This window comes from Tinamus guttatus, unplaced genomic scaffold, assembly GCF_059628265.1.
Source record: "Tinamus guttatus ecotype Peru unplaced genomic scaffold, ASM5962826v1 Tinamus_guttatus_pri_ptg000073l, whole genome shotgun sequence".
Classification (NCBI taxonomy): Eukaryota; Metazoa; Chordata; class Aves; order Tinamiformes; family Tinamidae; genus Tinamus; species Tinamus guttatus.
In genome coordinates, this window is record NW_028288607.1 from 389,716 (window position 1) to 415,370 (window position 25,655).

At 52.7% G+C, this 25,655-nt stretch overlaps 1 protein-coding gene across 1 annotated transcript in view; it reads left to right on the forward strand.

Moving 5' to 3' along the window:
• Nucleotides 1-2,060: 2,060 nt before the first annotated feature.
• GPD2 (glycerol-3-phosphate dehydrogenase 2) overlaps nt 2,061-25,655 on the forward strand; it is a 49,371-nt gene continuing 25,776 nt past the window's right edge. The window contains exons 1-6 of the mRNA XM_088519802.1: nt 2,061-2,142; nt 10,376-10,483; nt 17,828-17,996; nt 20,564-20,688; nt 21,235-21,332; nt 22,380-22,543. Coding sequence (XP_088375928.1) covers nt 10,382-10,483; nt 17,828-17,996; nt 20,564-20,688; nt 21,235-21,332; nt 22,380-22,543 — 658 coding nt within the window. The 5' untranslated portion in view covers nt 2,061-2,142; nt 10,376-10,381. The remainder of the gene's footprint in view (nt 2,143-10,375; nt 10,484-17,827; nt 17,997-20,563; nt 20,689-21,234; nt 21,333-22,379; nt 22,544-25,655) is intronic.

The window sequence follows — 25,655 nt, forward strand, 5'->3', positions numbered from 1 at the left end:
ATCCCCATGGATTCCAATCAAAGTGCACAGATTTGAGCAGCTACTCCAGATCGTGCTTTAAGACATTTCCACATCTCCTAAATCGCCTGGGATGAAAGCTGCTTCCAGCATGGGTGGCCTGAATATCACTTAGTTTGCAAAACTTCTGAAATCCAACCCTTGGAGTTGTTTACTAACTTTAAATGCCATCTCGAGAGCTGATAGCCACACATTATTATTGGAGCTTCTAATTTAGCTCCTCTAGCTTCATCTGACCCTGGGTGTCTGTGTAAGCGGGAAGGATTGGGTTCCTGCGCCTCCTCGGACGCTGCTGACATTTCGCCGGCTGCCGGGGCTGGAGCCCGCCTGGAGGACACGGCGGGGCGGGAGACGGCCCCGCTCACCGCTCCGCCGTTCCCGATGGCAAACACGTCTCGTGCTGCCTGGAGAGCGTGTGCACTGAGCACGGAGCAAGGGAGAAGAGCAGGAAACGCAGTTCATGGGAGGCACCCCAGCAGCACGCCTACAAACATGCTGATCCTCGCGTGTCTGGAAGCAGGGAGCCACGGACAGAGCGGTGCGCAGGGGACACAGAGCTCCTGCTTTTGTGACGCCGGCTACATTAGGCAACTGCTGCAGGCAGTGTATAGACGTGGCAGACCCGCGGGGGTGTGTTCTGGGGTATAAACAGGGACTGGATCAGCTAGTGCTTTGGAAAGCCTGGAAGAGAGATCCCAAACACTTGCAGGCCATGACTGCAGTGCACAAAGATATAAAAGTTGGAGGGGAAAACACAGATAACAAGTTCAGCAGTGAATTTTGGAGGAGAGGAGGAAGATCCTGATGTACTGTTGAGAGCCTGGCTTTCCTACTGCAAAGAAGCAAGAGTTAGGAAGGTCCCCCAGACCCACCAAAGCACGGCCCCTAGGTAGCCCCTGCAGGTGCGGATGGCCGCAGGCTGCGGCGCGGGGCGCTGGTGCGGCCGCGTGCTGGGGTGAGGAGAGGGCCAGCGGAGCCCGCAGTTCTTCCCGGCGCTCTCCCCAAGCCGGGAGCTGCTGCCGCAGGGCAGAAGGTAGCAGGCAGAGCAGGGATACACAGCACTTCTCAAGGCATCGCTCAGGTGGCTTCTGTGTCCTGCAACTCACAGACCTTCAAGGGCACCTAGTCTCACTCTTGGACATTCAAGACTGAAGAAGATCATCTGTTTTAGAGAGCAAATGCCCTGGAAGGCTCTCAATTTAGAAGGCCCTCACTGGGAAGAAAACCCGCGTGCAGAGCCGGTGCTGCACAAGGACAGCGAGCTCGCTCCGAGCCAGCACGCGCCTCGGCAGAGGGTTTCCTCGCCGCAGCGCCGTGGGCAGCAGTCCCCTCCAGCGTCGCTGCCACGCGGGGACTTGTGCAGCGTGGGTCCCGCTGGGAAGCGCACCTCTCCGGCTCCACAAGCACTCGGGTTAACTGCTAAATTCTGCTCCTGCCACGTCTGCTGGAAGTGTACGAGTTCAGCAGGGTTGCACAAGAGATTTCACTGAGCCACGTGCTGCTTGCATGGCTAAACCAGCTTCTCGCCAGGCTGGAGCCACTGGTGAGGAAACCGAAAGTGAAACACGCGAGTGGCTCCACATATCCATGGAGCACTATGTGATTTTTCCACAGATGGGCTGCCAGAGATTTGGTATTTTTCTGGTGGAGAACCTTCTGATTTCCTCCGCACATCATGCACGTTACGAACGCTACACAGAACCACCAGCGAGAGGGGATGCCCAGGCAAGCTCCTCTCCGGCACCAGAGGCTGCCGCCTGGCCTGGCGGGCAAGGAGGAGGGCGGCGGGCAGATCAATAAACGGGCATTAACACAACGCCGGGCATCGAGGGAGCCGCCGGGGAGGTGCAGGGACCGGCCTCGTCCCCGGGCACTGCCGCTTTCACCGCGGCAAGCGGGAGGCCCGGGAGGCCGCGCGGGCGGGCGGGCTCCCCCGCGAGCGGCCGGGGCGGGCAGCGGGCGGCCCCGGGGCGGCCCAAATATAGCTCGGGGCGGGCCGGGCCGGGCCGGGCAGCGCGGCGCTCCGCGCTCTTCCCGTCCTTCTCCTCCCGTCGCTGCGGGCGGCCGGGCAGGGCGCCGCTCCCCTCAGCTTCCCGCCCGCGGCGAGGCGGCCGCCACAGCGCGGTAAGGGGCCGGGCACGGCGGCGGGTGCGGAGCGGGCGGCGGCGGGGCCTAGCGCCGTGAGGGCACCGGCCCGGCAGCCCGCCCGGCGCCCGCCATGCGCGGCCTCCGCGCCCGCCATGCGCGGCCTCCGCGCGGGGCCGTGCCGTGCCGGGCCGGGAGTGGCCGCGGCTCGCTCCCCAGCGGCGGCTGCAGCCCGCGGCTCCGCGCGTGCCCCGCTCCCTTTGCTCGTGCAGGCCGGGGGGGTCGGCCCGGTTTATCGCTCGCGGGAGGCTCCCCGCGGGGCTCGGGCGCGGTGAGGGCCGTGGGGCTGGCAGAGACGTGCCCGGTGGGCAGCTGAAGGGGCCTCAGCTGCGGGAGCCGGGCGGGTAGGAAGAGCAGAGGGCAGCGTCACGGACGGAGCGCGCAGTGCCCGGGGTGCCGCAGGGCCCTGTGCCCCAGCCCATTGCTGCGCACCCCGTTAGGTGCGGGGCCAGCGCGTGTGTCCATGGCCCTCCCGCCGGCACGGAGCAGGGCTGGGGCCTGCTGTGCTCCTGCTCTCCCCCGCTGTTGGCACGGGGGGTAGCGGGGCTGTAGTGATGCTGAGGAGGAGGGAAAACGGGGCCGTTTGCAACGATGCAGTGTGCGTCCACGGGCGCGCTTTGGGGTGAGGGCTCCCTGTGCGGGAGCTGCTGGGCGCCTTTGGCTTCCTGTCCTCCGTCGCTGCAGTGGTGCTTGCAAGGCCTCTGCCCCACGCAGAAGTGTGCGTGAAGACGCTGCTTCCCAAAACGCCCGTTCTCGCTACCTGCTGCCCTTGGGCCTTGGTGTGAGCTGGCTGCGCAGCCACGTGCGGAGCAGCCTCCTGCCCATCTCATCCCGCTGCCCAGGCCGGTGCGTTTGCCCCGCGCCGGGGGTGAGCGATAGCTTGTCCGCGCTGCAAGGGGACCTGTCTAGCGACCGGGGCCTGTTGTGACCGCCGAGCACAGGGACAGAGGCGTTAACGGCAGGCGGAGCAGGAACCGGCATCTCCGAGCGCGCGCGTTGCCAGGTTCTTGGCAGCTTCTGAGTCTGTTACCGCTGCTGCTGTTTCGCGCATCACGTTTATGCTTCTCTGAACATCTCACTTTGGTTTGCTGTGTCTGCAGTTGTTTTCTGCAGTGAACTCGTTTTGAACGACTGCTGCTGCTCAGTTGGGGTTTCCACCCTGAAAGTTTCTGCATCAGAGGTCTGCTCCATTTTGAGTATGGTGACATTAGCCCGCAGACGCAGAGGTCCCTTTGAAATATAATCCGGTAACCATGGATAAGAGATGGGGTCGGAGATGCAGCTGTTAATAGCATGGTGTATTTTTAATTGCACTTAACAGACCTCTCCTTTTCCTCACTTATTTATAGGCACAGTTTCTCAGAAATGTTTAGTATCAAGGAGCAGCGACTGATGAGTAGTTAGTGACTACTTGATCTGATATTTCAAGGTCTTAAAGGTTTGGCAGTTAAGTCTAAGCCCTTCCATAATGGCAATAACCTGAAAAGCTGATAATGAAAAAAGCTAGATATTTATCTTTTTAAAATCTAACATTAAATACTGTCTTCCAACAGGCAGAAATGTGCATGTATACTTACACACACCTTGCATCTAGTGTATAGTGCTTTTTCATTTGTGCTATCTGTGGACATATGCTTTGCTTGCTTGTGTGTGGCCATGTGCACAACACGTATACAAGCACAGGAGCACAGTAAGAACAACTTAGAACTTTTGTCTTTTTTTGAGCACCATAATGCACTATTTTCTTCAGTGGTCCATTACTATCTGCTATCTCCTATTCTGTTGCTAGAGTTTAGAAAGCTGGAGAGATGTCAGCTGTTCAAGCAGAGTGAAAGCAGCACACAAGTTCCTTACAGCTACCTAGTTGGTGTTCACACAAGTCTCTGCAAGCTTTAGCAAATATCAAATAAGGTGTGTGTGTCTCTTTCTCTTTCATTTTCCGCTTTCCTCCACCACCTGGAAATGTTGCTTTCTCCTTTCAGGTGTAAAGGTCTCGGCGGTTTCAAAATGAGGGCTCTCGGTTGCGAGTAGCCCTCGGAAGCAACAGCTTGCTCTTGTCAGGTGCAGTGTTACGCTGCTTGCTTCGATGCTGTCAGACAGGATTTTGAGAATTACTTTACCTCAGCTAAGGAATGCAGAGCTATTCCACGCTTATGTAAAGCAGGGGTCTGCCAGTCCGCTTGTGTAAAGGAGCTGAGATGTGTCCTGCGCCTCTTGCGCCTGCGTTTTGCAGGGCTGAGCTCTGCTCCGTGCGGAGTGTCCGCGAGGCCCGGCCGTGGGAGCAGGGGTGCAGGGCTGCTCCTCGGAGCAGCGCGTCTCCGTCCGGCCGCGGGGCCGCGCGGGCGCTTGTTGCCTTCCCTGCTGCAAGCTCCCCGAGGAGGGAGGGACGGCCAGGAACGAAACGTGTGAGCACCGGGAAGAAGCAAATGAACATGAGAGAAACGTTAGGATAGAGGCTGGGGGGGAAAGCAGCGAAGCAGATCAGGCAAAAGTGAGGATGCCACCCTCTAAAGAAGGAAAACGGAACCAGTATCTGCTAAATGAATGGCCAGCAAAAAAATCCACTTGCAGGAAAACATATATAGCAAAAAGCAGTTGTTCTAACTATTGGCAGATGCAAGAGGTGTCCAAAAAATATTTTGAACTTAATCTCAGTATTGCTTTTTCGTGTAGACAGGAAAGAGAGAGCTGTAGTTTCGCCTCTAAGCCAGTCTTGGGTGGTCCTTCCTCTTGTCAGAGCAGAGTTTGGGGACATGTCCAACTCTAGAGCCTCTAGTGAGCTTAAGGGAGAGGCTGCTGCTCTGTGGCCTGTGCTGTAAACAGGGGTCCTGGTTTGGGCCGCTGCAGATTGTTAGGGCATTGTTGGCAAAGGGCTTTAATTAGAGCATAGAAAATGTGTGTCTGAGGCTCTCCTGCTCCTCTCGCCCTCTGCTCCAGAAACCGAGTCACTTGGCCCGGGGCAGGTTAGGAGGGGCCCTCTTGGCCCTGCCCTGGCAGCGTTTTGAGCGCGTGAGCTCTCCGCAGGGCGCAGCGGTGGTGCAGCGCAGGGTGCGGCACAGGGTGCAGCAGCAAAGCAGCGCAGGGTGCAGCGCAGGGTGCGGCACAGGGCGCAGCAGCAATGCTGTGTGTGCTGCAGCGCGGGCTGCAGCGGCGGCGCGGGGCCGCAGCGGTGGTGCAGCGCAGGCCACGGCTGCTGCGCGCGCCGGGGCTGTTTGCCGTGCATGCACGCGCTGCCCGCGTGCCGCCCGGGGCCGCGGTAGCTGCCGTTCAAAAGGTTCCTGGCCCTGGGCCCTCCCGTGGGGCTGGAGCTGCGGGTGCCCGTCAGGCCTCGCAGCCGCGGCCGGGCGCAGGAAACGAGGCCGTTTCCTTGACACACCTCCGTAATTGCCCAATTTGCAGCTGCCTTGAGGCAGCTACCTGTTTGTATAAGCGGATCTGGGCCCAGTCTTGGAGTAAGCAAAATGTTGCTTTCTGAAGCTTTCTCCCTTAATATTTGTCTAGAAGAAAGGACTGTAGGTTTTTAAGAGTTCAGCATTGGGATGAAGCTGGCTTGCTGGCTGTCCAGTCTAGTGGTTGTAGCGGGTATCTGCAGAGTGAGCATGAGGAGTAAGGGCGAGGGGCTCTGAGGAGCACGTCCCTAACGCTGCGGCCGGGTTACACGGTGCTGTGAGCCCCTGCACGCGTGGGGCAGGGGGCCGTGCCCGGCGCCACGCGCGGGCAGTGGGGTGACCGCTCTGTTGGCACAGGAACGAGCGGTCCGTGCGCCATCCCGCGTGCGCGCAGCCCGCAGCTACGCAGGGAGCAGCCCCCCGCTCCTGGGACCGCAGCTCCTGGGGAAGCTTTCAATGGGACTGCAAGGGGGTCACGTAGGTGTGTGACAGAGCTTAATAAAAATACTAGCACGCCTGTATGACAGGGCAGAAGCCCAGAACCTGTGGTGACACACATGCCAGAATGTGACTCCGGGGTTCCTTTGCTTTCCCGTCACCTCTGGAGTGCGGTGCTTGGGATGATAGCCTGTGTTGTCAGCACAACTGTCATTGTCACCAGTATTGCATCATTTGCTGAAACTTGCTGCTTTGTGGCAAGATTATTAAAACCCGAAATCACCAGAAGTATTTGTATAAGGTTGTTATTTTGCTGGCTCCTTGTCAGCCAGGCCGAGGTGTGCGTGTGCCTCGGTGAGAGGAGGGCCGGTGGTGGTGCGGTTCGGCCGATGCGGACGGGCGATGGGCACGGTGGGCGGGAGGCAGCCCCCGGGGGGACACGAGCTGCCGTGTGCCGGCAGCTGTCACCTGTGTGCGCGGGGCAGCTGGAGGAGGGCGCCGCGGCTGCGCTCGCTTTGCTCCGCTCGCCCCGCGTGCACGCAGCGCCGCGTTGGGGCACGGCGCCCGCGCTGGCTGCCCCTTCGGGCCTGGGAAGGGTCCTCCTCGGAAGCGCTTGTGCGGGTGGTTTAACTGAAGTGCTTTCCTTGGCTCTGAGAACCTGAAGTGGTGATGCGGGGCCTTGAGGGGGCCTGGAGGATGTGCTGCTTTGGCTTGCGGCTGCTGGTGGTCTCTCTTACAGAGACGGCTGCGGCTCTTGCGTGGAGAATCGTCCTTCCCATGTTACACTGTCGCTGTTGGATGTGTTTCTTTGTTTTTGTCTCTTTTTGTGCGTCTTTCCTGCTCAGACTACAGGAGCATGGCAGAAGCGGGGAGCTCGCAGGCCGTGTCAACCGGGGCCGGATATCCTTGGCAATTGTTGGAGTGCTGCAGAAGTGCCTGTACTCGGGTTTGCTTTGAGCTCTAATCACTTACCTCGGTTAGTCTGGTCTGACATTACCTGTCAGAAACAACAGACAGCCCTGAGAACTGGTGGGTGACGGTGCCGAGAGAAGGGGGATCCACGTGGTTATTTGCTGCTTCCATCCGTCCCTTTTGTTACGGTGGTTTCGGCTATTCCCTGCAGTGGCGCAGCCCGCAAGCGGTCAGTTGAATTCTGCGAGCCTGGACGCACAGAAACCCTCCATAAGTTACCCACCATGGGAGCCCCAAACAGGGCCCGTCCCGCGGGCACGGCCGTGGGCAGCGCTGCGAGCGGGGCCGGGAGCTGCCTCGGTTTCCCCGCCCGGCCGGGTGCCGCTGCCGCCCTGCGGAGCTCGCCCGGGAGCGCGGCCGGCAGTGCTGCGCCAATGGCAAGTTATGCAAACTGGAGTGCTCGTGATTATAAGTTTTCTATTTTTGAGTCTTCCATTGAGTGACTCACTTTATTAGATGTGTTCATTTAAAATGGAATGCGAAGCACCCAGATTCCATGGTAATGGCCTCATAAAGCACTTAAATATACAACATAACAGATTGGATTACTTCTCTTAATTTAACAGGTTTTGCGTCTCATACACCATGTCTGATGGCAGCATACAGGGCGTCACACACTTATTGCTAAGCTTTACAGTTTGTATCCATCTGTCTCTGCATTTTCGTTAAAGTAGTCGTCTTTCTTTGATCTCTAACTTGCGAGATTGCGTCTGAATTTTCCTCCGTTCCCCCTCCCTGCTTCCTCTCCCAAGTTTGGCTCTGCACTTCTTCGATCCAGCCCGATGCCTTTAAGATAAAGCAAGCACAGGGTACAGATATTTGGAGTGTTGCAGCGTTTATTTCCAGGCCTGCAGCCCCGCTGGGCGTGCGTAGGAGCACCGGGGTCCCTTGCGTTGGCTCGGCTGCCCAGTTGGATGCTCCAAAACAAGGTCCCGAGCGCCAGGCGCGGCCTCGGTGCCCTCCGGGCCACCTCCCTGGGGACGAGGCCCTTCTGGGGTGCGCATTGCCCCAGCGACGCTGCCGGGAGCCCGGCCTTCCCGGGGACGTGGCCCTCGGAAACGGCCTCGGAGATGGCTCTTGGATCATGGCGTTGATGTAGAGCGGAGCGGGAGCTGCTCTCTGCTCCTCCTAAATGCGGAGGAGAAAGCAAAGTGTGAGAACAGCGATAGAAGTCTGGAATCCCAGGTGTGGCGTTTTGCCCGTGAGGGACGTGGGCATCGCAACCCTGTACTCCAGCATGGGAACAGCCCAGGGACACAACCGACGCACGGGGCAGCATCGGGGTGAGCGTGAGCCCGTGTCCCCGCTCGGGAGAGAAGCTTTGTGTGAACTTGTTCAGTTTCCAAAACGGAATTGTCTCATGAGAAGCCCCTTGTGTCCCTAGCTAGGGTGCAGGCTAGCTCTCTCTTCCCGCTCCCTCTTCGTGTTTCCTCCGAAGCTGCTTGTCCCCGGGCTCTCGGTGCCCCGAGGAGCGCCCTGCTCTGCCCCGGCCTCTGCGCAGCCTCCAGGACTTCGCTCCAAGGGCGAGGGCTGAGGTTTGCCGCTAACGCCCCGCTGCAAACGGCGTGGCCTCCAGCGTGGAGGGTTCTGACGGCCGAAGGGCGCCTGGCACTGCTTGAGTCACTCATAAACTACTCGGAGTGTTTGTGCTGTGGACAGGTAACAGGTCCTGCTGTGTTGCTTCCGGTGCTGTTCACTGGATGCTTGTTATTGGTAGAAATTTCTACTGCATTTCCAAGTAATTGATCCTTGGGTTGGCAGGGATCAAGTTTGTTATATAACCTGCAGTATTTTTTATTAACCGAGTCTCCCCTCGGTGCCCATAACGCTCCATGCGCAGTCCCCGTTGCGGTTGTGGGGACCGTGTTCTCTCCCAGAGGGCCCTGTGTGAGCTCAGCCCTGCAGACCGGCGAGGCTGTTTGTGGAGGGGCTGCTGCTGCCAGCCGGTGCGGGCTGCCGAGCCGTGTTCCCAATTAGCTTGTTAATGAACTATCGCAGGGTCGAGCGGCATTGGAACGAGCAGGGACTCGTGTTTGCGACTGCCCTTTGGCACCGGGCTTGATAAAAGCGGTGCCAGGAGAAGCTCCCATTTGTTTTCCTGGAGGCCGCTGGTTTCTCGGGCATGCAGGCTGGCTTGCTGGAAGATGCTAATTTGCTCCTCCGATTCCCCTGGACTCTGGAGCATGTTGTGCTCCAGGACAAGCACTTTCAAGGCGATGACCAAACTCTAGCTTGCAGGGATTTCGCTCCTGCTGTGTGAGGTGCACGGAGCTCCCTGCAGACTGTCGCTCGTGCCCAGCCCCAACGCCTGGCCGGGTCCCGGGGCCGAAGGGCGCGCGGCAGCACGGGGCGCAGGGCAGGGCGCTGGGAAGCGTGCCTGCGTGTGTCCGCGCCGTGCGGCCGGTACGATGTGTGCGGCTGCCGGCAGCGTGGGAGCCGAGGGGCAGCTCTCCCCTTCCCCAGGGCTGGGCAGGATGGCTGCGGCAGTGCCAGCTCCAGCCGCACCGTTTAATTCTGCGGGGTGTGGAATCCTGCACTTCCTTCCTGTGCATCCACAGCCATTTCCAGGCACGGGGATGTGACCCTGCAGGGGTGCTCTGCGGTTGAGGCGCGCTGCGTGTAGGACACAGCACGCAGGTGCCGTTGGCTATCGTGTCCCCAAGCTCCGTGGCACCCGTAACGTGGCCATTTCTTTCCCATTTCCATTGTGTTGCTCCCTGCTGGGCGGTAACGTAGAGATGAAAGGTCCTTTCTGAGCGTGAGCTGCAGAGTGACTGGCCCGTGCCATGTCCTGCGTGCGGCAGGGAGGGCAGCGGTGCTGCCAGAGACGCCTGCACCAGCCAAGAGCTCGGAGCGCGGGCAGCGCCGCCGCCTGCCCTGCGGCCCGACCCGAGCTGCCCGCGCCGGGAGGCCGCGTGAGGCTGCGCCTGCTCGAGATTCAGGTCAGCTCCGCGCTCGCTTCCCATGCAGCATCCGAACACGGGGCCTTCTCAGGCGCTGCTGACCCACATACTGCGCGTGCGGCACCCCTGGGGCTGGGGCCCAGCAGCAGCCTGGAGGCTCGGTTGTGCCCGCGGCGCTCGGGACAGCCGCTTCGTGGCCATCGGGCGTCGCTCCTGGGCAGGACTGCGGGCGCCGTGGGTACCGTGCCGTGGGTACCGCGCCGTGGGTACCGCGCCGTGGCTCCCCGCGCAGAAAACGCCGCTCCAGGAACGGGTTAGTGCGCGGGGAGGGCGGCGAAGGGCTGCCTGGGGGGCTGCCCGGCCGCAGCAGGGTTTGGTGGCCGCGCGGGCGACGTCGGGGCCTTCTGCTCCCGCCTCTGCCGCCCGGCCACAACACGGGGCTCGACTCTGCCTTGTCTAGACTCTAGCATGGCAAAGCCGCCTATTAATTTTTATCTTCTTTTCTTACAGTAAAAAATGGCATTTCGGAAGGCAGTAAAAGGAACTGTTCTCATTGGAGGAGGTGCCATAGCAACAGTTTTTGGCCTCTCTCAATTTTCTCAGTATAGAAACAAACACGTAAGTATTAATTACGATTTCTGATAAAATATGAAACTTAAAATCTGTTTGAGCGTATGTTAAGCTTATACAAATAGTTTTGTTTGGGAAGGAATGCCAAGAGCCTCTCAGCTTGATTTGGTAGGTACAAATCTAGAGGACAGCATTAAAGGATGTTTTGCTAGTGTAGATTTTAAAGCAGTACAGGATGATTCTTGTAAATCATATTTAATGTTTTTGCTCAAAAAAAGACCTTTGTATAATGCTGTAATAATACTGTATAATACTGGAACTGTTACTGAGTTGCAGGAAGAATGTAGCATATTAACTGAAATATAAATAGTAAATTGAGTTTGAACAGTGTTTTTGAACTTACCAGCTTGAAGTGAAGCCCCTAACGCTACCTCAGAAAAATCTTCACTTCAACAGTAATTGCTACAGCTCCTTGTTTGGAGGCAAAAAGTGATTGATCTAGGATGGGATCCCTTCCCAGTGAAGGGAGTGGAAGGGCTCCTGCTGGGCACGGGTCCCTGGGCATGGGTAGCTCCAGCTGGGGCTCAGTCCTGGCTCTCAGGTGATGAGGACATGCTGATGAGAAACTCACAGGGAGGTAGAGGGTGGTGCCAAAAACACTGCTAAAGTGAAATAGTGATGGCAGAAAGGTGCAGGAGGTGCTGTTTCAGCCTGGACTGGTTTGTACTGTCGTAGCAAATAATTTCCATTTGCATAGCTGCTCCCTTTGGCAGAAGCCGAGGAGCTGCCTTCACCCCCAGGTGTGTTCCCAGCACAGAGGCCAAGGGCCAAGGGGTGAGAGGAGGCCGAGGGTAACGGGCTGGTCTCGGGCAGAGCTGGCACTGATCAACAGCTGCTCTGGCTTGGAGCAAATACAGACCCATTATGTTTGTGCAGTTGTGCTTAGCTTTAGGGCCATAGAACAATCCCGTCTGGGCTGAATAGACGTGCGTGTAGGAATATGCTTTCTGTCCTTGTGTGTAAGCTCCGCGGCCGGCCCTTCCCCTTTGGCCACAAGCCGTTGGCACGAGCGCCGCGTGAGCCGTTCCGTGCGGGCAGGTGGTGTCTCGGGAGCCCGGAGCCTCCGTGCTGCCGTTGGGTTTGCAGACGGAGCTTGCTCCCTGCAAGGGCCACCTCCTCCCCTGGGGACGCGCTCGCCTTCCGGAGCCGCCTGAGCGGGCGCCAACTCTGGGGGTTTTCTGTTTCCCGCTTCCCAAATGCAGTCGGCTCTTTGTCCTCTCTGTGAGCTGCTTACTTAGCACATGTTTACTGTGTGCTGCTGTCCAAACTGGGCACACTTCAAACAGGAGCGGAAGTGGATCCGGCCATTCTAGATCAAGAAAAACGGGCAGGGGTGGCGGGCAGTTTCTGCTTCGCTCCAGGGAAGGGAGCACGTATTGCTGCTCTCAATAAGTGCGAATGTGAAACTCGTGGCTGCTTCGCGCGGAGGAGGAGCAGCAGCTGAGGTAGTGGCAACGCGAATGAGATGACTCACTGCTGGGGAACCTAGCCGGAAAGCAGAGGAGCCAGGATCCTTGGAGCTTCAGATATTCTGTTGCAGAAAATAAAATCTAGCATTTTAAGTGAGCTCCCCATTCAGCCGCCTGTCTTACACCTAGCTGGTATTACTGCTTCTAGCTCCCGCTGGGATCCTATCCAAGACTTTATGGCCTGGCCTCATTACTGTCAAAATGAGAGCCTCAAAGTTCAGAACCTTAAATAATAAGCGAAGGAGTTGGAAGGGAAAACAGACCTGGATGACAGAAGTGTCCTCACAACTAACTTGCTGTGTGTGTAGGGTTCTGGAACTCAGAGAATCCCCCATTCGCTGTTGTTAGTGGATTGTCATTATGAATTTCCTGAGCAATATTAAAAAAAAAAAAAAAAAGGGAATTTGATCATAATGTCAAAATGAAATACTGATTGTTCCCCCATTTCTGAGTCTATTGTGTTGTGCAGAGTCAGTTTACAAAGGATCTGTGCAAACTTCCAGCATATGTATAAGCAAATGGATCTGTCAAGTGAACAGCATGTTGTTTTCATGTTGTACTAACTTACACATTTCCCATGTGATGTCCCTTAAAGCTGCTCCTTAAACACCTAATATAGGGCAGCAGGTGGAACATAACTGCAGGGATTGACACAAAGGAGGACAGTCCATTTGTAGTGTTGACATATCTAAGCTGTGGGCATATCCCCCAGCCCCAGTGTCCTCTTTTTAATAATGCCTGCCAATCAAACGTGTGCTGGGGCAAAGATCTTGTCTTGCAGTGCCAGGGAAGGACGTTGCCCCGAGACGTGCACTAATTGGCTACGCGTTGCAGGAAAGCCGTGGTTATTTCAGGAGCAGGATCCGTCGCACAAGACGGGAAGGTAGCGCAGGGAGACGAGCGCGCTGGCGCTGCCTTCCCCGTGGTCGGGGTGTTTGCTGCCCCGCTGCAGCTCTGCGTGCTGGGGCTCCTGGAGCCCGGGCACCACAACACCCGTGGGTTAATGATCTTCAGGGCACGATATAGCTGGTCTGGCTTGCTCTGCTCCCCGTGTTCACCCAGCAGGCGTTGGATGTGTCTGTGAAGCACTCGGCTGCCCTGGGTAATTCCAGGGAAAAAGCTAAAGCATTTTTATTTTCCTGATGTAGTATAAGCACACACATTATATATATATATGCTGAGATTTTGGAGCATACTTTTGCAACAGCAATTGAGGTAATATAACCAAAGAATATGTATGTATATGCAGGCATAAAGCAGCTTAGTAAATTGCCCTGATTTGTGTGTTGTTTTTCGGATGCACATGGTTCCTGCTGAGAAAAGAGAGGATGGCAATGCGCTGAAATGACAGAATTCTAGTTGAAATTAATTCATAAGCTGGTAGATGAATATTGCACTTGTGTCCTGTATAGTGACCTGATCACTGAGATATTTACTGAATTACTGAATAATAAGGTGTATTCACTTAATAGCGTGCTGTAAGGGAGCAAGCAGAAATGACACTAATTCAGGCAAAATCCCTTTCTGTAAACACACAGTTGGTTTTTCGTATCGAATGACTATTAGCCTTAAGGAAGGTGGCTGAGCATTTGGTGCAGCCTTGCTGACTTGTGCTGCTGAGGGCAAGTGGTTGGATTTAAAATAAAGACTTTGCCTAGATTAAAAAGAAAAATCTCTTTTCAGAGAAAGGGAAGTGTTTTGGGGACCCTTTACAGCTGGTAGTGCAAGTGTCTAAAGTGCTTAGTCTCTTCTGAACTGCTTTCAGATAAATGTAATTCTTCTCCCTCTCGTTGTTATTGAATCAAGATGATGAATTTTACTTTGCAGACCTACCTGGAGATTAATGCTGGCCAAATTAACAAGAATGCGTGTTTATGGATTACCAAATTGCTTTATAGCTTCGTGATTGAATTCAAACCGCCAAACTGAATCTGTTCTTGCTAAGAGCGTGATCATTCGAGGAACTCTTCCCGGAGAAATTGTAGATATAAACAGCAATTGCTTATTTCAGTAAACATATGTGTGCACTGCCAAACTAGTCGCGTTGTTGCAGATGGGATCCTGGTATGCAGCTCTTCAGTCTCACGTTTAATTGACGGCGCGATGACTCATATCTGTATCAATTCCTAGGGCACCAATCACTGTGCTCCAGTCTGAGTCTCTCGTGTGCCACGTCTGCTCCTGGTGCACCCGTGTCTACGGCCTGGGGACTCTGATCTACCTTTTACTGGGGACAGTTTGTTGTAGGTGATGCTTTAAAAAAAAAAAAATCATGTTAAGCCAGTTGATGTTAGTATTTCTTCGGCTCCTTGTTTTTTTGTATTTTAATATTCTTTTGAAGTTAGGTTTAATTCTTTGAAATTGATTCATTTCTTTTGATGAAGAGAGTGTTTGCAAGTTTAATGTAAAACTAACTTTAGAGGTGGTAACTATATTAAAAAATAGATAAATAAAGCTGAGGCTTCCCAGCTGAACGGGGAAATACTTGCGGCTTAGTCTTGCATGTGTTCTGGTCGATGAGTCTTTCAAATTTCATTCTTGTTACTGTTATCCGCTGTTTACGTGCTGGTATTTAGGGAAACTAGGAAATTAGAATCAGTTGTTGTATGTAATTATACAACAGTAAGAAGCCTGTTTAATGCAGCAAATTGCTGAAGGAGCAGCGGAGAGGGCAGGAAGCCAAGCAGTGCCGCTCGCCGCTGCCTCGCGTGCGTGGCCGGGCGCCCCGGCGCCCGGGGGAGCCCCCGGCGCTCAGGTGCCGCTTGTCCCGCTGCCGCGCGGGAGCGGATGCGCCGCCGGGATGCGCCGCCGGGATGCGCCGCCGGGATGCTCCTCCTGCAGCTGCTGCTTCCCTGCTTTCTGTGCAGCTCCCCAGAAAGTCCCATTCCAGAGCTGTGTTGGAGGGCAGAGCCCTGGGAAACGGGAACGCTGCTGCCAAATGCTGGTGGGTTGGGGAAGGAGCAGCGCGAGGTCCTGGATTTGCTGGAAATGGGAGGAATTCATTGATTGGGAAAGTGGTGCAAAACTACGTTTATTGGAAGTGCCAAGATTTTTACACCCTATTTGGTGAACGCTGCCAGCACGTACACATTAATATGTAAGCGTATTGGAGCAAAGAGAATTAAATTTGGAGGTTAATCAGGGTTCACCTGCAGTTTCCATTTGCCTCAGCCTTGTGCGTGTTGCGTAGCGCCTTGCCTGCCTGCCCTGTTTGAGGGCTGCACTGCGCATGAACAGCTTTACAGCGAGAATCAGCAACCCCTGTAGTTGTAATGTGGCCAAAGAAGGAGCTTAGGATCCTGAGTGGAATCATTGGGGATGCACGAGCGCCCAAGGCGAGGGGAGGCTGCCTGCACGTGGCCGTTGCTGCGCGTTGGCCCTTGCGGCAGCAGGAGCCAAGGGCGTTGGCCCTTGCTGTGCATGGGTACACGGTGGGAGCCACATGCTGGCCCTTGTAGTGGTGGGAGCCATGTGTTGGACCTCGCTGTGCGTGGGTGCCTGGCGGGAGCTGCGCGTTGGTGGGAGCAGCACATTGGCCCTTGTGTTGGCGGGAGCAGCCCGTTGGCCCTTGCTGTGCATGGGTGCACGGTAGGAGCCGCGTGTTGGCCCTTGTAGTGGTGGGAGCCGCGTGTTGGCCCTCGCTGCGCATGGATGCACGGCAGGAGCCACACGTTGGCCCTTGTGTGGGCAGGAGCCCTGCATGCCCTCGCTGCATATGGGTGCATGGCGGGAGCTGCGCGTTGGCCCCTGCGCGCAGGCGGGTGGCCGGGCCCATCGAGGCGCACGGTGCTGTGTGCTGAGGAGGAGCTGCTGGTGCGGCCGCGTCTCCGGGAGCCTCCCCGCGGGTCGCGAGCTGGCGGGCGCCTCGTGGAGCCGTTACGGTCGGAGGACCCAACCCAGTCCATCATCTCGTCCTACCCTTTGCCAGACGAGCTGTTCTGGATGTGTCCAACGCGCAATCCCTCCCTGTTGCAGATACCGGAGTGCGGCTGGGGCTCCTGCAGGCGGAAGGGGCCCGCGCAGGCTCTGTGGCCGCGCGGGCCGGCGAGCGCGGCATGCCGGCACGGAGACGGCGACAGCGCGTGCCCGGCGGGGCCGGCTCCCAGTGGAGCTGTTCCCGGCAGAGCGGCCCGTCCCACGCAGCTTTCCCAAGGAGAGCTTGGAGATCCAGCCTAAACGCTCGAAGCTCCTTGCCAGTGTCAGCTCCTGTGGATGGCAAACTGCAGACGGAACGAGGTTCTGCGAGCAGCAGGGGCTTCTAGGGGTTTGTCAGAAGGTCGAGTTTGTATTAGTTTGCTTTTTCCCGTTTCCAGGACGTCTGGGCACAAGTTATTTTAAATCAATTAAATAATCCTTTGGACAGAAGACTGGGTTATGCTCAGGCCTTAGAAGCCACAGGCTTTAACTGTTTTTCCTTGGATGGAAAGTGCTTGTTTATAATTGCTGTTAAAGTCTGGCAATATTCAGACTTAACTTCCAGTTTGCTTATTTTGATTCTTTTTTTTTTTTTTTTATATTGTCTTCATCAGTTCTTCTGTCCTTGGTCTCCAATCTAAGTAGCATAGACACTTCTTTTGGTTTCACACATGTATTTCAAATCAGTACCAGCTTGGTTTTCATAAGTGCTCAGTACCAGTAGAGAAGCACTGCACTCGACCACTGAAAATCCAGAGAAGCCCTCTAACAGTTACTTGTGGGCAAGTTAATTTGAGTGACAAGAGCTGGGGATGTGCCTGGGTATTCCCACTGGGCACATGGGTATTCCCGCTCGGCAGCAGGCGCCTCGGCTCTCCTCCTCGGAGCCAAGCTCCCGCACTTGGGAACGGCTCGGGAAGGGCTCGCTGGGTGCCCTGCCTTCCGGAGAGGCTTGTGTGCGAGCAGTTACCGTGTGTGCAGGACGGGTCCTCGGCCTCCTGCAGAAAAGCGCTAAGGAAGTTCCCCTGCAGCCCTGTGCAGGAGCAGAGGCCAAGGCGAGCAGGAGGGAGCTGCGGCGGTAGCAGCGCCGGGGTTGGCACCGTGTGGCACTGCCCAGGCTGCACGCGCGCTCAGCGGAGCCCTTGCGGTGACGACCTGCGTCGGTAGCCGCGGCGCGGACACCCCGGCACGGGACGCATGGAGGAGCAGTGCGGGGCTTTGGATGTTCCTGCGAGCGAAGGGTTCACATGTCTGTCTGAAACTGATGTTGGCTGCCAGGAACCTTCAGAAACCAGGGGAAACCGTCCTCCAGACGGAAAGGTTTGGAAGTAATGTTCAGGTTTGGAAATAATGTTCAGGTTTGGAAATGATGTTCAGAAGTGTCTGCTGTTCTCAGCATGCTGCCTTTGACCACAAACCATACGGTCTTATGAACCTGGGCAGGCTTGAGCTTAGATTAGTGCCCTTGTACCAGTGAACAATTTAAAATATAAAACATACATTATTACATTTATCTTGTTTCGAAGATTAAGATTTTCAAAGATTTGGATTTTTTTTTTGGAAAAGAGTTGAAAGCCAGACAAATGATTATCCTTCCCAAGCATCCTGTAGCATTCCACATGGTAGGCTGTTTCTAAAAGTAATTATTGAAGGTAATAGCCTTATGTACTATGTTATATTGGATTAAACAAGGTGAAGTAAGCGTATGCTAACCCTTAATGTTTTTAATGCTGCTTGTCACTGATTGATGTTTTAATACAGCATTATTATTAGGTATAAATATAAATAATCTGGAATGTTTGAGTGTATTATCGTTAATGTGCTTTTTTGTGGCGTGTATGTGTGTATATATATGACTATATACACTGTATGATTATATGAAAATATATAAAGTATAGCTATTTATAAAGCAAAGGCAGACCCCATTTTTGTATTGTAACCTTTGCAGGGCACCCTTTATGTTGAAGCTGCAGAGCCTGTGCCGGTCCCAATGAAGAACCATTTTCCCACAAGAGAAGAACAACTTCTGACACTGCAGTCGACAAGTGAGTTTGATGTCCTCGTCATAGGTGGAGGAGCAACAGGATGCGGTTGTGCTCTAGATGCAGCCACTAGAGGTGAGGCTTGGCAATAAATTTCATTTTTGTTCTCAGATTATGTGGTTTGCTGTAAGCTGATCACACCGGCTTTCAAAAGCTACATGAAAATAGAGAATATTTACCCTGAATGCCTGGCTCTGACTTCTTTCTGTGGATCTGAGATGCTAAAATGAGCTTGAAGGAACAAGCGGAGTTGTGCCTTGCTGTTTCAGCATACGCTGTGCTGCCGAGGGGCTTGCACATAGTCGTGTACATTAACATAAGCTTTTTGCTGGTTGCTCTCGGAAGACTTTTTGTGAATTCTCCTTTGCTTCTTGCTTGGTGGGTTCATCCGTGCATGTCCATGCAGGAGAGCGCCTGCAGCAAGGATGGTGAGACCCCGCAGCCCTTCCAGCAAGGATTTGGGTGTTCATAAGGGCTGGGCCATGTGGGAAGTCTTGGGGAGGCATCTCCAGCTTTTTTCTTACGGCACGAGACGTCTGCAACTTCCGATAATGCTTCGTAGCCGCTCGTTTTGCTGCGGGTTCGGCGGAGCCTGTTCAGGCTCCAGTGGGATGTATGGGCACCGTGGCAGGCGCGCCGCTTTCTGCCCGCGCTGGGGATCGGCCGCGCGGCTGTCGCCCAGAAAGCTGCTGGGCCCGTGATCCTGACCTAGGGCAGCACGGGGTGAGCCGGGGCAGCCTCTCGCTGGCGCCTGTGAGGAGATGAGGACGTGCATGGGCCCGGCTCCGCGCGCGGCGCTGCCGCCGCCTCACGTGGCGCTCGCAGGAGGCTGCGCCAGCGAGAGGGAGAACCGGCCTTCTTCAGGCCGGGCGCTTGTCAGCCTTTCCGTGGGGCTGAAATAAAAATGGAGAACATCCTGCCCTGCTCATGCTGTGGGGGAAAACAAATACGTAAAACGTGCAGAAATTACCACAGGTAATTCATACTTATTCTTTTTCACTATATTCCGATTGTATCAGTAGATTTCTGAAGTGTGAAATATTCCTAGGCGTTTGGTTAATGAGTTGTGTATTGTTGCTGTTCATTCGCAGAACTTGCTCTTTTATCTTTGCTTCACTTAACAACAAATTTTGCTTTTCATGTGTTTGATACGTTTTCACCAAATTATTCCTGATTGTATCCATTAATCTTCAGTCACATATGACAAAAATAAATTACTGTGATCTTTGAAAGTTAACAGTAATAATTAGATTTAATTTTAAGGACACGAGGGCTTCGGAAGGCCAGTAGATAGTGAAATGTGTGCTCAGCAGGCGGTGATGCGGAGGCCCCTCGGTGCGTTAGCGTGCCGCGGGCGGAGGGCGGCGCGGGGCCGTGCAGGTTCGAGCCCCGGCCGCGTGAGCCGCGGGCCCGCGGTATGGGCGGGCTGGCCCGGCCAGCACTAGCCAGTGTGGTCGCTGTTCGAGCTCAGCGGGGCCGTTGGATTCGTGTCTGCAGCGGCGTCCTGCCGCGCGGGGCGGCGTGTTCTCCGCGACCGCGCTGGGCCGAGCGTGGGGGAAAGCGAGGCAGCTGCCGAGGAGGCCGGGCACCGGGGCCCAGCGCGCTCTCTGCTTGTGTCTCTTGTTGGTGCACGTTCAATTTTATTGGCAAAATCAGAGTGTGACAAGTTCAGATTCGGACACAAATACAAGTAACGAACGACGAGAGTAACGGTAGCAGCGTTTATTCACAGGCTTCCCGACACAGTCGGCGGGAGTTGGTTCAGTTTGCCAGGAGGAGCGGTGATTCTCGGCGGCAGGTCGACAGGCAGTGCGGACTGTGACCTGGGGCGGGTGGCAGCGAGGCTGTGCCCGGTCCCGGCCCCGAGGTGGCTCTGGGGGCACTCAGCGCAGCGTGCGAGCGCTCCTGACCGTCCTGCGCTCTCACACCGCCCCTGCTAAAACGCTGCGCGTCCCGTTACGTCCTGATTTCTGTGTTGCTGCTTAAGTGGTTTCCTTGGGACATGTTAAAAAGAAATTCTGTATTCTTACTTTGCAAAATAAATAAAACTTCGTTGGAGTCCTGGCTTTCCCCTGAAGTTTACTGGCTTTGCTTTCAAATCTTCCTCCAGCCACTTAACCAGTTCCTCTAGGTGTTAGGGTTTGTCACGATTTGGGTGGGTGTTTTCCAGATGAATTTTTGCAGAGCAGAACAGTGCTGTGCCGGGCTTCCCAAGGTGCGGTTGGACTGTGTGAGCCTGCGAGCCGTCCTAGGAGGAGAGCCCTCCCCTCTGGGCTGTGCTGGGCACTGCTGGGACGCTGCTGCGGAGAGCTCGGAGTGTGTGTAAAATACGCTCTTCCTGCCACGAGTGCAAACTGTAATGTGCCTGAGGGAGGCTGGCCCGGTAAGGTGCTGTAATGCCTTTCTATTGTGAAATTCCAGGTTTTAGTGTGACACTGTTTAAGTTCTGTTTTGACTTTTCCCTTAGGAAGAGGCTAAAATTTTTCATTACAATATAGACTGTGCACTGCACTTTGAATACAAATTTATCCATGTTCAGAGTAATTTTTCTTGTGATTGTCTCTGCCCAACAGAAGTGTCTTTAATGAATTACATACAAATTGTGTAATTTAAGAAGTTAATTTGGTTTTCTGGTAACACAGGACTAAAAACAGCCCTTCTAGAAAGAGATGATTTCTCCTCGGGGACCAGCAGCAGGAGTACTAAATTGATCCATGGTGGAGTGAGGTATCTACAGAAGGCCATCATGAAGCTGGATTTTGAGCAGGTAAGTGTTGTGCTGGCTGTTAAAGCCAAAATTGCTAGTAGACACTTTTCTCCTTTCCAAATGACATCCACATTCTCTCTCTCTTTTTCTTTTCTTTTAATCAAAAAATACAATTATTCAGCTATAGAAATTGGCATCCAATTTTTTTTCCTAAAAACTTAGTATGATTGCTTCTGTGTTTGCAGCTTAACATTAGTAGGGAACCTAACAGTGCAATTTGGAAGAAAAGCAGTGTCGTAGGAGGAAATGCAAACTTTTTATGAACCTTCTATCCATAGCGAAGAGTAACTCCACCTATTGGGCTTTGTGCTCAAATGAAAAAAATAATTGGACTGACCTGGCATGACACCAAAATGACTAGAGAAGATAACTTACTTGAGAGATTTTCTTGGTAACTCTTGAGTTTTATAGCAAAATTCATTGTGTTATACAAAAACCAGTAAGTTATGTAAAATATTTGTTTTCAGAAATTTTTTTTTCATTAAATGTTGCATATTGTGACAAACTGACTAACTTGGAATTCACATATACCTTCTTGCTTTTCAGTACAAGATGGTGAAGGAAGCGCTTCGGGAGCGTGCAAATTTACTTGAAATAGCTCCTCATTTATCGGCTCCTCTGCCTATTATGCTGCCTGTTTACAAGTAAGCTCTGCTATGATACCTCTACATTAGCACAGCTTTTGACAAGCAAGCTATTTCCCTGGGGGCGTTTCTAGATGCCTGTTTCAGAGCATGCTTTTAACCCCTGCAAGCTTTGTCCTGCGGGAGGTGGGAATTTGTTGCCCTGTTGTCCTCTCCTGGCTCCAGCCTAGCAGCCCTGTGCCCGGTTGTTTTCCGAGGAGCTTTGTCTTGGTGGTGGCCGGGCAGGGGAGCAGAGCTTGCACCTGGCTGAATTTCCATTCTCGAGATGGTTATTCCCTGTTCTTGCCTGTGCATCCTTGCAGTCTTCAGCACACGCTGCCACAGGGATCTGCGCAAGGTGCCCTCTAGCACCTTGTGTTGTTGTGCTCTAATTCAGTGCTTTTGCCTTAACGGGAACGTGATAGTTTTCTACTGAGAGGAGAAATTATGTTGCATCCCCTAAGAGAAAGGGAGAATAAATAATTTCTTCAAATGGAGTGATTTGGGTTCAATTTTAGATCTATTAGGACGGTTATTTACTGGCCCAGCCTACTTAGAGCAGCGAGCTTTTGTCGGGTGTTCTTCACATACAGCGTTGCTCCTGCCTGAAGAGGGGGAGCTCCAATAGCTGGTGCTGGAGGTCGGCGGTGCGCCGTGTTTGTGTGCTGCGGTTCGAGCAGGAGACGCTCAGGACGTGCATTTGAGGAACTTGCTTAGCTCTAGCACTTACAGTAAGGTGGTTCTACCTGCAGCAAATAGTACAATCCATAGATTTAAAGCTGAAGTATGAAACTTTCCAGTCCACGCTCTAACCTGCTTTGCTCATTGCCATGAGCAGACCCGCTGAGCACAGGAGACGTCAGCACGTAACATTACACATATTTATGCATTCATGGGATCACAGTATGATACATGGTAGTACAAAAGTAAAACTCATGTGATACAACCTACTGCGTTACTTAACACTCACTCTTGTAATATGTAATATTTTGTGGCTTGTGTGTGTCCATGCATGGTGTGTGTGTGCTTATTCCACCTTGCTAGCCTTTTCTTTTCTCTTTCTGACAGATGGTGGCAGTTGCCCTACTACTGGGTAGGAATAAAACTCTATGACCTTGTGGCTGGAAGTCAGTGTCTGAAAAACAGTTACGTCCTTAACAAGTCCAGAGCCCTGGAGTTCTTCCCCATGCTGCGCAAGGAGAAGCTTGTGGGTGCTATTGTCTACTACGACGGTATGTTCCCTGTCGGGGCTCGCACTGACAGCTGTGAAAAGCACAACACTGGCTGTAGATTATGTTCATGGAGTCTAAGAGGCAGAAAAACAACCTGAAGATTCATCTTGCAACCAAACTTAGATCAGCCAAATTAATGCTTACTCTGCTCACCAAGGGAGCTCACTGAGGGCAGAAGAGATCGTATTGCTTCCTGGCTAGTAGGTATAGAGTGAAAGCAGTCTAATGGTCTGATAACTGTCCACAGCTTTCCAGCTTATATTACATGGTTTTGAGCTGCTCTTTCTGAGCAAATCCTGCACTCATGTGGCACTTGATGCTTCACTCTGTTCTGTTTATAGAAGTTAAATATCTTCACAGCAGAGACTGAATAACACAAATGATTCCTAGTCGGTTAGTAACAAAATATTGTTAAGTTTCTGAATCTTGTATTTACTTCAGTTTTAATATCCCTGTTTTTGTAAAGCCAGCACCCTTTATAGGCCACTTCTTGTAAGTGCTTGGGTTGAACGCAGCTCAGAGTAAGCACTCTTCCAAGGTACCGTGTGGGGAGATGTCTGATCACGCTGGTAATGTGCACTCGTTTGCTCCAGCACTTTTACTCTGAAGTAGTTTCACACCTGTCCAGATAACTTGGCTTCCACCTGTGCTAACTGATGCTTGCACGGGGTTGGGTCAGGCCTGGTTTTTTCTTTTTGCACATCTCCCTCTCCCGCAGTAGGATCGGTCAGTCACTCCAAAGAGAGAACTCTTCTTGTCACTGTCATCTAGGAGCAGGTTTTGCTATGGGCCTTGAGTGCTTCCCGTTGCAGCCGCGCTATTTAAAGGGTTCTAAGTTCCTCGGGACAAAAACGTTTCCGGCTCAAAGTTGTTACACGTTCAATCCATTGCACGGGATTTGGTTTTAGCTATATTAGTGGGTGTAACAGTTGCACAGTATGAGTGCCCATGTTAGAGGGAGAAGCAGAGATGCTTTCTAGAAGTTTGTTGCTATTTGCAAAAGAATGGTGGTTTATAGTAGAGCTGGAGTCGCTGCAGCTGTCCCCAAGAGCAGGTTGTGCTCGGAGTGCTTGTGGTGCATGCTTGGATGCCACTGCTGCTCCTCATACAAGGGCTGCTGGACTGTTATTCTGTGTCAATCCGTGGCACAAGTCTAGTGGGGAGTCCTGGCCCCACTGCACAGCAACAGGGGCCACCGTGGATCTTCCAGGAATCCTGAGAATTCCTTAAACTTAGTTTTGTTCCCTCAAATTCTACAAACAGATGAGGCAGTCTGAAAACGAAATTAGGCAATGAATAACTGGCTTTGACAAATGGCTACCTGGATATTTTGCTAGTCCAAACAAAATATTGGTGTCTTATGTCTTGATGTTTACATCTTGTGTGTTGATATACGGATGTCAGCTTAGAGATGCCTGAGTTTTATCCATTAAAGTTCTGTTCTGATTGAATAGGTGGTTGAGAACAAACCACAGCAATTTACTGTTACAACATTAGGAAGATACTTGTTTAGAAGAAAAAGTTAATCTATGAATTCCTTAGACGAAAAAAAAATGCTTTTAAGCCTTGATGCAATAAATTGAGGATTTAGCACCAGGGTAATAATGTAGTATTTCAGTGGAAGACCTCTGTGCAGCCGTGCACGCAGAAGTCAGGGGATGGCGAACGTCTCCGGTTTCGTCTCCTCCCCTAGCAGTAGGAAACAGGTCCCAGTTTACGTATTAGGAATGCAAGAGGGTCAGGATAGTAATAGTAATTCTGAAATGTACACAATGAGGAAGGGTGGTTTAGTGAAGACTGAGGATTCTATAATCGCTCTGTTTATTCCTCCAATTTGGCAAGCGCTATGAAAAGCTGCCAGTTGTGCTGCTAGTGAACCTGCTTGTGTAGGCTAATGTATCTGGTCTGGTTTTACTCTCCTGAAAGGATTCTGGGTCACTACTGTGAAGTTATCCACACCCTTGTGCAGTTTGAAGAAATGTTGGTTTGCAGTTGGAAAATACCCCTCAATTGCCTGTTTACCATTGGAATGATAGTTTTTCCTGGAGGACTGAGATACCATAAGTGACTTCATAGTATTTATTGACTGCTTTGAGCTTAAATCTAGGCCAGAGTAAAAATTCTGTAGCTAAAATGCAGCTCAAGGTTTGACACTTGGTTGCAGAATGACACCCTGGCCGTAGGAGCAGGCACCAGGGTGTTTCCTGGTGGCCCTGACCTCTATGTCTGTAGCATCCGTGGGGCATGATGCATTGTAACACGCTAATTGGTTTGTCTTAATTAATCTGATCTGTTCACAGTAGACTGTTTGTTAAAGTCATAATGTGTCAGCAAACACTCTTACGACAGTTTCCAAGATCTAATTCTTGTATTCTTACCCATACACTTCCATACCCTAACTCTGGAGGAAGGGAGGACAAAAGGGAAATGGAGCTGACCTTGGGAAATGCGAAGGGGGGTCAGAATGGACTAATATCCCTTTTGGTTCTTGCACCAGAATTCCAGTGGGAGAGTGGAGCATTAAATGATGGCAAACCATGTAAGTTTTAATGACATATCTCTCTCTTCTGTTCTTCCCCACCCTCCTCAAATACATTGGCTTTTTAAAAATGGAGTTCTACATATGTAATTAAATGTAGTTATGTCTTTTTTTTCCTTTCCTTTCTCTATCACACTTCCTTTGTATCTACAGTACTTAATAGCACCTGCTGGCAGCATCTTGCTGTTTGGCATGTTGATCATTGCCACTAAAGGGGAGAATCTAATATACTGATTATGTAGCTTACTTGCTTGTTTCATAAAATACTTAGAGGTGGCAATATTCTTTTGCAAAGGAAAGATCAGAAATGCTCTTTTCTGATCAACAATTACAAAAAAAATAGTGACTTGTCAAATAATCCATTATTCATGAATATGTTCTGTTCTGAAATGCTCCTCTTAATTACATTTAAAAAATTGTTTATACAGGCAGGAAAAAAAAAAGGAGGAAGAAAAAAAAATGGTACATTATAAATGTTGGAAGTACCAGCAATAGCAAATCGCAGCCTTTCCCAGAGGCTATTCTTGCTCTGTCTCAGCATCAGGAAACTAAAGCATATGTTGGATGTTAGCC